Raw genomic sequence first — 11,145 nt, 5'->3', positions numbered from 1 at the left:
GCTTTCAATAATTTTTCTTTGTCTTTACTTTTTGTCAATTTGATTACTATGTATCTCAACGTGTTTCTCCTTACATTTATCCTGCCTGGGACTCTCTGCACTTCCTGGACTTGGTGGCTATTTCAACTGTAATCTCTTCCAATATTTTCTCAGGTCGTTTCTCTCCCTTTTCTCTGTCTGGGACCTCTATAATGCAAATGTTGGTGTGTTTAATATTGTCTCAGAGATCTCTTAGGCTGTCTTCATTTCTTTTCATTCTTTTTTCTTTATTCTGTTCCGCAGCAGTGAATTCCATCATTCTGTCTTCCAGATCACTTATCCGTTCTTCTGCCTCAGTTATTCTGCTATTGATTCCTGCTAGTTTATTTTTCATTTCAGTTATTGTGTTGCTCATCTCTGTTTGTTCGTTCTTTCATTCTTCTAGGTGTTCATTCTTTCATTCTTCTAGGTCTTTGTTAAACATTTCTTGCATCTTCTCAATCTTTGCCTCCATTCTTTTTCTGTATAATCTTCACTATCATTATTTTGAATTCTTTTTCTGGAAGGTTGCTTATCTCCACTTCATTTAATTGTTTTTCTGGTGTTTTATCTTGTTTCTTCATCTGGTACATAGTCCTCTGCCTTTTCATTTTGTCTGTCTTTCTGTGAATGTGGCTTTCGTTCCACAGGCTATAGGGTTGTAGTTCTCCTTGATTCTGCTGTCTCAAACAGAAGTTCTTGAGTTTAGCATTTCCCAACTTAATACATTTTCCATTTATGATTAGCATTTTTTGGTGAACTGTTTAAGAAATCTTTGCCAACTCCTGGGTCATAAGTATGTTCTGCTATGTGTTCTTCTAAAAGCCTCATTTTTTTATCTTCTGCATTTAGATCTTTAACACATCTGGAATTGATTTTTGTGAATGTTTGGAGGTAGAGGGTCAAGATTCATTTTTTCCATATGGACAACCAATTGACCCAGGACCATTTATTACTCTTTTTTGCACACTGCACAGCAGTGTGACTCACCTCTGCCATAAGTCAGGTGACCATATACGTATGGATCTGTTTCTTGTCTCTCTATACTGTTCATTGCCCTATTTATCCATCCTTGTTCCAATAACACACTGTCTTAATTACTATAACTTCATAACGGATCTTATTATATGGTGCTCTAAATCCTCCAGGTTTGTTCAGCTTTGTTCTCTTCTTCAAGATTCCCTTGGCTATTCTTTGTTTTTTGCATTTCTATACACGTTATTAAATCAGCTTACCAGTTTCATATGCACACAAAAAATCTAGGATTTCAATTGGGATTTTATAAATTAATTTGGAGGAGTTGACATCTTTACAATATTATGTATTTTTCATTGTTTAAATAATTTGCTGAGAGTCCCACAGTGTGGAAGTGGTGGAGTTGGAATTTAGTCTTCCGTAGACTTACTTCAAAGCCCAACACTACTCTGGAGTTAAGGTATACCTTAGTTTTGAAGACGTTCAGTTTGATTTCAATTATATTTTAAACAAAACTATTTTGGAGGTCTAATATAGTGTTTTGTTTAGGGCTCTTTAAAACCTATTGCATGGATATCTTGTGTGTCTACATGTCTTTGATTGCCACTGATAGATAATAATCAAATGTTATGACTATTTCATATATTACCGATCATTATATTTTGAACCAACATATTTTGATAGTACTTTTAGAGTCAAGGGGAAAATCCCATACAGACATATTCTTACTGTTTGTCCTTGTGTCACACAATCATTTGCTCCTCTCACCACCTCCCACCTCTGACCCCACAGGCCGTAAAGAGAGCTAACTCTTCCTTCCCTCTTTCTCTGAGGGAAAGAAACATTTTTAATTTTAATTAATTAATTTATTTGTTTATTTTTTTACCTCCCCAGCTTTCATAGGATATTTTTGAGATTTTTTCATATAAGGAGTTTCAAATTGTTGTTCAGAGAATATGGATCCCTATGGAGAGAGATCACAAAACAAAGGATAGAGAATTTCCCTTTCCTTTTCTGTGTGAAGGACTAGGTTGAAACAAAAATTGAAAGAGGAAAAGGCTGTTTGACATCTTTCACTACATCCTCCCCATTCAGCCCCTCTTCCCACATCAGAAGTTCCCTCCCTCTTCTTCACAGTAGGCTCCTCAGCCTGAGTTAGGTGCCTCCCATCATTGGAAATCCAACCCAGACCTACCTTAGGGCCCAACTTTGATGGTTCAAAATTACCTGCCTTACCTCCCCTGTGGTAAAACTTGTAACCATTTCAGTGCGGCTGATCTATGCTTTCTAGGGAGTGAGGATGTTTTTTGTTTTGTTTTGTTTTTTTGACCCAAATTTGAGAGAACTAGAGAGAGGAAATAGGAAGTAAACACAATTTTCTTCCCTCAGATTTTCTTCTTCCTCACTCCCTCTAAACTTTATCTTAACTCCTTTAATCTTTCTCTTTGTGTCCTCACATCTTAGCCTAGAGGTCTTTTCTTTAGCAATAACAGAAAAATGATTTAATATTTCTTACCTATTATTATTTCACTCATTCAAAATGTATTAGTGTGACCATGTTCCAGGCACTGTCATTTAAAAGAATTTTAGAGTCTTTGTTTTTAAAGAGTGGTAGATTGCTATTTTTCTTTAAAAACTAAAAAAACCCCAATACTTTTGTGTAGGATTTAAAAGGAAAATTCCTCACATAATTGATTCTTTGTGCAAAAATGATTTTTTCTGGAGTATTGAAAACCCACAGATACGTTTCTCTGTTTTACTTTTTGATAGTGGAATTAAGTTCCTGAGGATTTTTATCTTTCCCCTTCCAGAACCTCCTACACATCTTTTTACCTATAGTCTCATTCAACTATGTTGAAACTACAAATGAAACTCTACTGGAGTTTTAAAATAGTAAATTTTGTTAGCTGTAGTTTTTTCATGCTACTATTGAAGAGCAATGACAGCAATATTTTTTACTATTTTATCCTGTGCCTGTATTGATGGGTACTTTTCTAGAAGAATTTTTATACTGCTTTATATGGAGAGGCATCAAAGTCAACTGGGTGCTTCGTATCATCCCTGCCTGCATCATCTGGGAATTTTGTTTGGCTGAAAGTTATAGAACCTGATGGCAGAAGCTTGGGGATTTATTCTTTATTTTATATATATAAATTTATTTATTTATTTATTTTTGGCTGCATTGGGTCTTTGTTGCCGTGAGCTGGCTTTCTCTAGTCGCAGTGAGCGGGGGCTACTCTTCATTGTGGTGCATGGGCTTCTCATTGCAGCAGCTTCTCTTACTGCGGAGCATGGGCTCTAGGCACGGGGGCTTCAGTAGTGTGGCACATGGGCTCAGTAGTTGTGGCTTGAGGACTCTAGAGCACAGGCTCAGTAGTTGTGGCATGCGAGCTTAGTTACTCCATGGCATGTGGGATCTTCTCAGACCGGGGCTTGAACCCGTGTCCCTTGCACTGGCAAGCAGATTCTTAACTGCGCCACTAGGGAACTCCAGATTTATTCTTCTCACAGCAACAAGTCCAGAGAGAGGTAGTCCTCAGCTGGTACAGCAGATACTTGATGTTATCAGGGTCCCAGGCTCCCTTTGGCTTTATTCTCTGCAATAGTTAGTATATATCTTTTTTTTTTAACTACCTATTTATTTTTTTCATGTAATTTTTAAAATTTTTATTAATTTATTAATTTATTTTTGGCCGTGTTGGGTCTTCGTTGCTGTGCGCAGGCTCCCTCTAGTTGCAACGAGCGGGGGCCGCTCCTTGTTGCGATGTGCGGGCTTCTCACTGTAGTGGCTTCCCCTGTTGTGGACCATGGGCTCTAGTCTCATTAGCTTCAGTAGTTGTGGCACACAGGCTCAACAGTTGTGGCCTGCGGGCTCTAGAGTGTAGGCTCAGCAGTTGTGGCCTGCGGGCTCTAGAGTGTAGGCTCAGCAGCTATGGCAGACGGGCCCAGCTGCTCCACAGCCTGTGGGATTATCCTGGACCAAGGCTCAGACCTGTGTCCCCTGCATTGGCAGGTGGATTCCTAACCACTGTGCCACCAGCGAAGTCCCAATAGTTAGTGTATATCTTTCATCCTAATACTTACTAGGTAATCAGAAATGTCCTGCATACCTAGTTTCACATCCACATTTCAAGCAGGAATAAAGGAGGAAGGACAGGGGAGAAGGGGCAGTGCCCATATAAAAAGGCAAATCTTGTCCCCAAATTCCCAGCAGACCTCGGCTTATATCTCATTGACTAACTGTGTCACATGGTCACTTGGATCCTCAGGGGTATCAAGGAATGCCAATGTTTGAACAAAACTGGGTTCTATTAGGAAGGAAAACAGGGAGAATGGCTACTGGCAACCAGCTGTGTCTGCCACAGTTTTAAACATCAGATGATAACATTTCCTCAGCAGTAATAGTGAAAAGCACATCAAAATTCCATTTAATTGTTGAACCCTGTAACCTTGCTTGTGGCCTTGACGTTGGCACTTTTCTTTTAATGAGCAAACTTGTAATCAGAACAAAGAGCAATGGATTTGTGGCCATTAATCAAGAGAAAAAGTACTGTGTTTCATTTTGTTAAGGAAGATGTCAGAAGAAATTTCTTGTACAAGGCACAACAAATTTGTACAAAAATTATTTATTTAATTATATTCAAAATTAAAGGTAAAGTTAACTGGGTGTTTCAGACTGGGCTTCATAGGGTTGTTGCAACTTGGTAGGTTCAAGGTGCTCCAGAAGTAGTCCAAGTTCGGCAGGCTCAAAGATGTGTATGATTGGTAATCAGGCTATGGGGCTCTCACTAGCAGAACCCACTGAATAATCATTTATAAACTCGAATATAATTGCATTAATTCTACAATAGGTAATATAATTATTTAGGGATCAGACCTTTTTGGGTAATATTTATTACTCTTAATTATACAAATATACATATATATGTTCTCTTTGTAAAAAAGCCAAGATTTCATTACAGATGAAGCTAAAGTCCCTTTTGAAACTAACCTCCAGTTGAAGTATCCTCTTTAGTTTGGTCTGTTTGTATAACCTGTAGACTTTTTTCCTTTGGAAAGAGAGAAGGAGAGAGAGAGAGAGACAGAGAAAGATGCATAACATTCTTTTGGGTCTGTACATGTTTATGTAATGATATCATATGGTATGTATCCTAGTGCAACTTGCTGTTTTCACTCAATATATGTTGGAGGTAAGAAATACCAGGTAATCTGTGAAGAACAAAGAATGTCCTTCTTAGCCTCAAGGTCTTGGAAAAGTAAAATGACAGACATCCTTCAGTTACTAATAAATAGAGACATTGCCCAGGTTTCTGCATGTGGTGGGAAGGTTCTGTGCTGTGATTGGCAGCTGAATAGCTGGTCAAGGGGCACCTGTGAATTTACAGTCAGTGCTGAAACTCACCAGGGTAACATGGGAGTGTTTCTCCTTCCTTCCTTCTTGACATACACCTCCCTCCTCTGCCCATTTTCGTTTGTCTTTTATAATAATTTTCATCTCATACAGGTGAGCTTAGATTTTAAAAATAGGAGAAGAGGAGGTGAAAACTATGTGTCTGTCTCTAATACTACCAAGCTTTAGAGACTAAACTGTGATCTGTAATACAATCAATCCCTTGATGCTTTTTCAGCAAATGTGTATTGAGTGTCTAATATGTCAGGCACTATGTTAGGCACTTTGGAGAAACTGAGACGATCAGCCAAAGGCCTTGCTTTCATGGAGCATACATCCTAGTTGCAGAAGTGAGCAATAGGTAGGTAAACAAACTAATAAATACATAGTATAATGCCATATGGTCAGAAGTGCTGTGAGGGAAGAGAATTAGATTGAGGGGATAAACAGTGATTGAGGGTAGAGGGGGCTACTTCAGATGAGATGGCCAGGGCAGGTCTCTCTGCAGAGCCTGAATAAATCTATATCCCTTAGTCTAGTATACGATAGATGTTCAGTACACATTGAAGAAATGAATAAATGCATCAGTAGGGAGGTACACAAAGTACAATAGTAGCACAAGAGAGGAAAATCATCATCATCTGGATTAGGAGAAGCTCCAGAGGAATGCTTAAAATGCGACTGAAAAATGAGTAGGCATTGGCCAAAGAAGCAAGGTTTGGGAAAGGCATTCCAAGCATAGGCAGGGAGGGGTGAAAGAGCATTGTCAGTTTACCACTGCTAAATGACAAATTACAAATAACAAATTAATGGTTTAAACAACAAATATTTATTGTCTTACAATTCCACAGGCCAGATGCCCATAATAGGTCTCATTGGGTTGAAATCAAGGTTTCAACAGGGCTGTGTGCCTTCTGGTGGCTCTATGGAGGAATATATTTCCTCGCCTTTTCCAGCTTCTAGAGATGCCTGCATTCCTTGGGTCACAGCCCCATTCCTCCTACTTCAAAGCCAGCAGGGTAGCATCTTCAAATCTTCTCTCTGACCTCTGCTTCTGTCATCACATCTTCTCTATGACTCTCCTGCCTTCCTCTTATAAGGAAGCCTTGTGATTTACATTGGGCCCTCCTGGGTAACTCCAGGTACTCTGCATAGATAAAATCAGCTGATTAGCTGCAACCTTAATTCTCCTTTGCCAAATAACATAACGTATTCACAGGTTTTGTGGATTAGGATGTGACAATTTTGGGGGAGCTGTTGTTCTACCTACCACAAGTATTGTTTGTTCAGGGACCTGCAAATGGTTTGGGAATGCTGGAGTATAGAGTGCATATGGGGTAATGGCTAAGGAAGGGGCTAAACAGGCAAGAGCTGGATTTAAAAGGTCCTTGTCAACTATGCAGAGATGGAACCTTTTTTCTGGAAAGTAATGGGAAACCATTTGGTAGATCAGAAATCCTTGGGTTTTTGAGGCATCACTCATTCAGACACTTCTGTGATGGTAACTGGGGCTAGGAGCACAGGTAAAAGGATATTGCAAAAATCTGTACAAATGATTTTCAGGGAGTGAATTATATGACACCCCTCTACTGATAAAGAGGTTAGGAGTAAAAGGGCCAGGAGGAAGCAGACAAGCCTCTTACTTCGAGTCTAGGTATGCAGGATAAGAAAGTGGATTCCCAAATTGTGTCGTAAGAAAGGTAACAAAGTCTTCAGTTTAAGCAGGTCCAAAATGGCAAGTCAAGTAAGCAGGACAGGTGGTGAGTCTTCATAACAGATGATCAATTTTATCTTTTATGGGGAGAAAATTACGGACAAAATAGTATTTCTTCATAAATAATTACTTAATTTCCCCAGTTGTTTTGCCAAAACGTGAAACTTCCAGTCATGGCTTCTGGTCAGATTTCTGAGACTAGCAATGTGAGCTGTGTGAATTCATCTAATCCCCCACCTCAATGTCTGGAAATCCCTCCCCCCATTTTTTAAACTATGTACTGCTTTAAACTAGGTACGTATGCATTTTCTCCTGGCTTTTAAAATGATCGAAATACTTTAAGGATGTGGCAGGAGTGAGGGCATGAGCGACTCCAGTGAAGTTACCTACACTCTCTGTGGAATTCTGAAGTCCCTCAGAAACTTCTAGGTTCCTTGCCTTGGTTAATTCTTTTCTTTCTGCTTGACTCTGCTCCCCATACTTTTCCTGGAAAAGCATACGGGGTAAGTAGATTTGTATTTGAATCCTTTTCATAATGAGGTTGATTTAAGCTCTCCTTTTTGAGCTATTACAGACATAAAAATAGCAAAATTCATAAAGGTTGACTATATGTAGAATTTGCTTCATAAGCAACTTTATAAGAATTATGAAAAGGGCAGGGATTTTATAGATTTTCTTTGTCTGATTATGGATTTTGTTTTGCAGTGAAAGGGCAGAATTTTTTTGGAATTTTCTTTCTTGGATTCTTGTACTGGTTAAATAATATATATATTAATAGTGTTGATGATAACATATATGTCATATATATATGTCATATAGCAGCCATTAAAGATAAGTATATATAAACATGGACACACAAATAACATGATATAGAAAGATAATCAGGTTATTAAAGGAAAAGCAACTTGTAGGAATTCCCTGGTGGTCCAGTTGTTAGGACTCTGCACTTTCACTGCCAAGGGTCCAGGTTCAATCCCTGGTCAGGGAACTAAGATCCCACAAGCCATGTAGCATGGCCAAAAAGAAAAATGGAAAAAAAAAGAAAGAAAAGCAACTTGCAGAACTGTACATATATCGTGATTGCATTTGTATAAAAATTGGATATGCACTTTTATATGCATAAAAAAATCCTTCAAAGAATATAAAAGAAAACATTAAAAATGACTACCAGGGCTAAATACAAGTGCTGGCAATTTTAATTTTTACCTTATAGTTTTCTAGACAGTTTGACATTATTTAACCAGTACTTTTATAATTGAAAAAATAGTTTAATATATTTATTTATTCCCAATAGAGAATTAAAAAATGACCTTGTAAATATTTTACTGCTAACTTTTTCAAGTTCTATAAAATTCTACAAATGTACTTAATATATCCTGTCATTTAATAAAAAAAAAGATTGGTAAGAAATAATTCAATTCAGTATTAGAGTGGAAAACTATACGCCTGTATACAAGCTCACATTTTAAAGGATTCTTGTTGTCATGAAATTGTTTCTTTTTTTACTGGTAAAATATGAAAACTGCAGTAGCATTGCCGCCCATATATAGTGAAAGAACTAGTTGCCCCTGCTTATTATTTTTTAAAATGTGGTTTTCTTCTCCTGTTAAAAAGAGAAAAATTTAGAAACTGTGCTGAAGCAAAAAGAAGAAACCAAAATCAAATCCTACTACCCCAAAATTGCCACTATTAAATATTTGGTATACAGAATTAGAATTGTTTCTCTCTGATCAAGCTTTATCTCCTGTACTACATTGTTGTGGTTTTTTTGAGTATGAGTCCTACAAACTTCTTGTACAGTTTATGCCTAAATACTTTGTTTTGTTTTGGTTGCTGCTTTTTTTTATTTTTTTTAATTTTTTTTTATTTTTTATTTTTTTGCAGTACGTGGGCCTCTCACTGCTGTGGCCTCTCCCGTTGCGGAGCACAGGCTCTGGATGCGCAGGCTCAGCGGCCATGGCTCACGGGCCCAGCCGCTCCACGGCATGTGGGATCTTCCCAGACCGGGGCACAAACCCGTGTCCCCTGCATCGGCAGGCGGACTCTCAACCACTGCGCCACCAGGGAAGCCCTGGTTGCTCTTTTGAATGAGATCTTTTCCCATTATGTTTGAATTGATTATGAGATATTTATTATGTAACTGAGTGCTTTATGTAGCCAGTTTTTAATTAGCTCTCATAGTTTGTCTGTTGGTTCCATTTGTTTTTCCAGGACAATAATTTTACTTTATACTAACTATTGATACAATGCATAATGTTTCATAATGGAAGTAATATGTGCCATTCTGCTTAGAATTTAAAAGAGAATATGTCAGATTGGAAAAATACTGCTTAAGCTAGACATTGGCAGCAGTATTTTAACTAATGCTTAAAATGTCATGAGATCTTTCATTTGAAGAAGGTTATAATTTGATGCTACATACAAGATATTTCTTCAGACTGGTATTGTTCTCATGCTGTTTGGCCTGGCAGAATCCCCGCCATCTTTGAAAACTTACCCTTATGGGATAATTGGCTAATCTACACAATTAAGCAGTTTAGAATTAACAAACTATCCATATGTTGCACAATTTTAAGCCTAAGTACAACTGACATTTTCTTCCTTGGTGTATTAAGAGAGATTTTCTTAGGAAAGAGAAGAATACAAATTTTAACAATGTAAAAAGTTTGCCTTGTTACATAAATGATCTCTATTTTTTTTCTCATCTCTAGAGAAGTCCTGATTAGGACTCAACTAGTTGAGGTTGTGAATTTTTTTAAGTTTAGATTCTCTATCATATCTGTTAAAATTAACTTTATATTAAAATGTTTTTCGGCTCTCTTGCTACTGCAAAGCTATCATTATATTATATATTAAAATGTTCTTCCTACATAATGGGAAATGTCTCATAAAAATATATTATTTTTCAATATTTTTAGTAAATGGGTAGATCTAAGAGGCTTAACATTTTTATAACACTCATAAGCAATTTCAAAAATGTCACATAATGTGAACATGGAAATAATTTCTAAAATTAAATGTTCTTAAATTATTTAACATGGAAAATTCTGTTCAAGTAGCCATTAGTCAACCAAAAGCATTTTAACTATGGGCTGAAGTTGCCACTTTGAATTTCTCACAAGTAAGCATAAAATGGAAATGGCTTAGTTACACAAACTGTAATCAAAATTGCCAATAGGAGTAACAATGTCATTAGTAAAGGTTTAAGCCAAGATCCTCCTAAACCAAACCATTTTCCTAGTATTTCCCTTAAACTGGGAAGAGGATCATTCAGAGCAGAAATTTGATTCTTCATATGTGTCATAAGATGAGTTACATCAGAAGACACTTCTTGTATAAAAACCCAACATTCAGTACGTATTAGAGTGCAAGTTTTCCCCTGGGAAGCAGTTAGACTCTTGAGGGCTATGCATTGAAATCTGTAGGACCACTTTTCTCATCGTGGAGACTTCCGAATTAAGCAAGCTATTGGCTTGATTACTATTATTCGAAGCAGCTACATAAATTTTGTTAAAGCCTCTATATGATTAATAATATCTTCTATTCCAAGTGAAAGAACGAATATAGCAGCCAACTGGTCACACCATTAAGAAACTTTAATGTGAGCACCCAGTGTGCTCACATTAAAGGCAGATTGGAAGGGGCTGTTTCCAGGGCTACTTGTAGGTGACCTCGCGTCCAAGGGAAACCAAGTGTACATCTTCCTAACCAACCTGGGGAGAGTCAAAGGCCATAAACTTGTTCCATAAATCCACTGAGTTCCATAAGAGGTATTTAACATCTAGTGAAAAGGAGTATTTAGGGCCAGGTTCAGAACAGGTGTCATTAACTGGCCAGGTAAGAGGGTCCCACTTAGTGATATTGGCTTGCCCAGTACTAGAGTTTCTTTTTTCTAAAATAAAATTTCTAAGGGCCATCCAATTAGAGCCTTTGAGAGGAAAAATCCACCAAGGTAACCTAAGAGTACTGGATGTAGGAGACTGGCTACAAACCCAGCAACTGGATTGGTTTTTGAAACTTGCAAATGATTGAGCCCAAGGAATAAATA

At 37.5% G+C, this 11,145-nt stretch overlaps 1 protein-coding gene across 1 annotated transcript in view; it reads left to right on the top strand.

The window, feature by feature from the left end:
* Positions 1–940: 940 nt before the first annotated feature.
* The window catches only part of CCDC148 (coiled-coil domain containing 148), a gene marked incomplete at its 5' end in the record, with an annotated part of 198,694 nt that continues 188,489 nt past the window's right edge, over positions 941–11,145 (top strand). The window contains 2 exon segments of the mRNA XM_079925257.1: positions 941–968; positions 971–1,024. Coding sequence (XP_079781383.1) covers positions 941–968; positions 971–1,024 — 82 coding nt within the window.

The sequence above is a fragment of the Stenella coeruleoalba genome (assembly GCF_951394435.1).
Source record: "Stenella coeruleoalba genome assembly, chromosome: 6".
Taxonomy (NCBI): Eukaryota; Metazoa; Chordata; class Mammalia; order Artiodactyla; family Delphinidae; genus Stenella; species Stenella coeruleoalba.
Note: the sequence above shows the minus strand (reverse complement) of the source record. Positions and strands in the feature narration are given on the sequence as shown.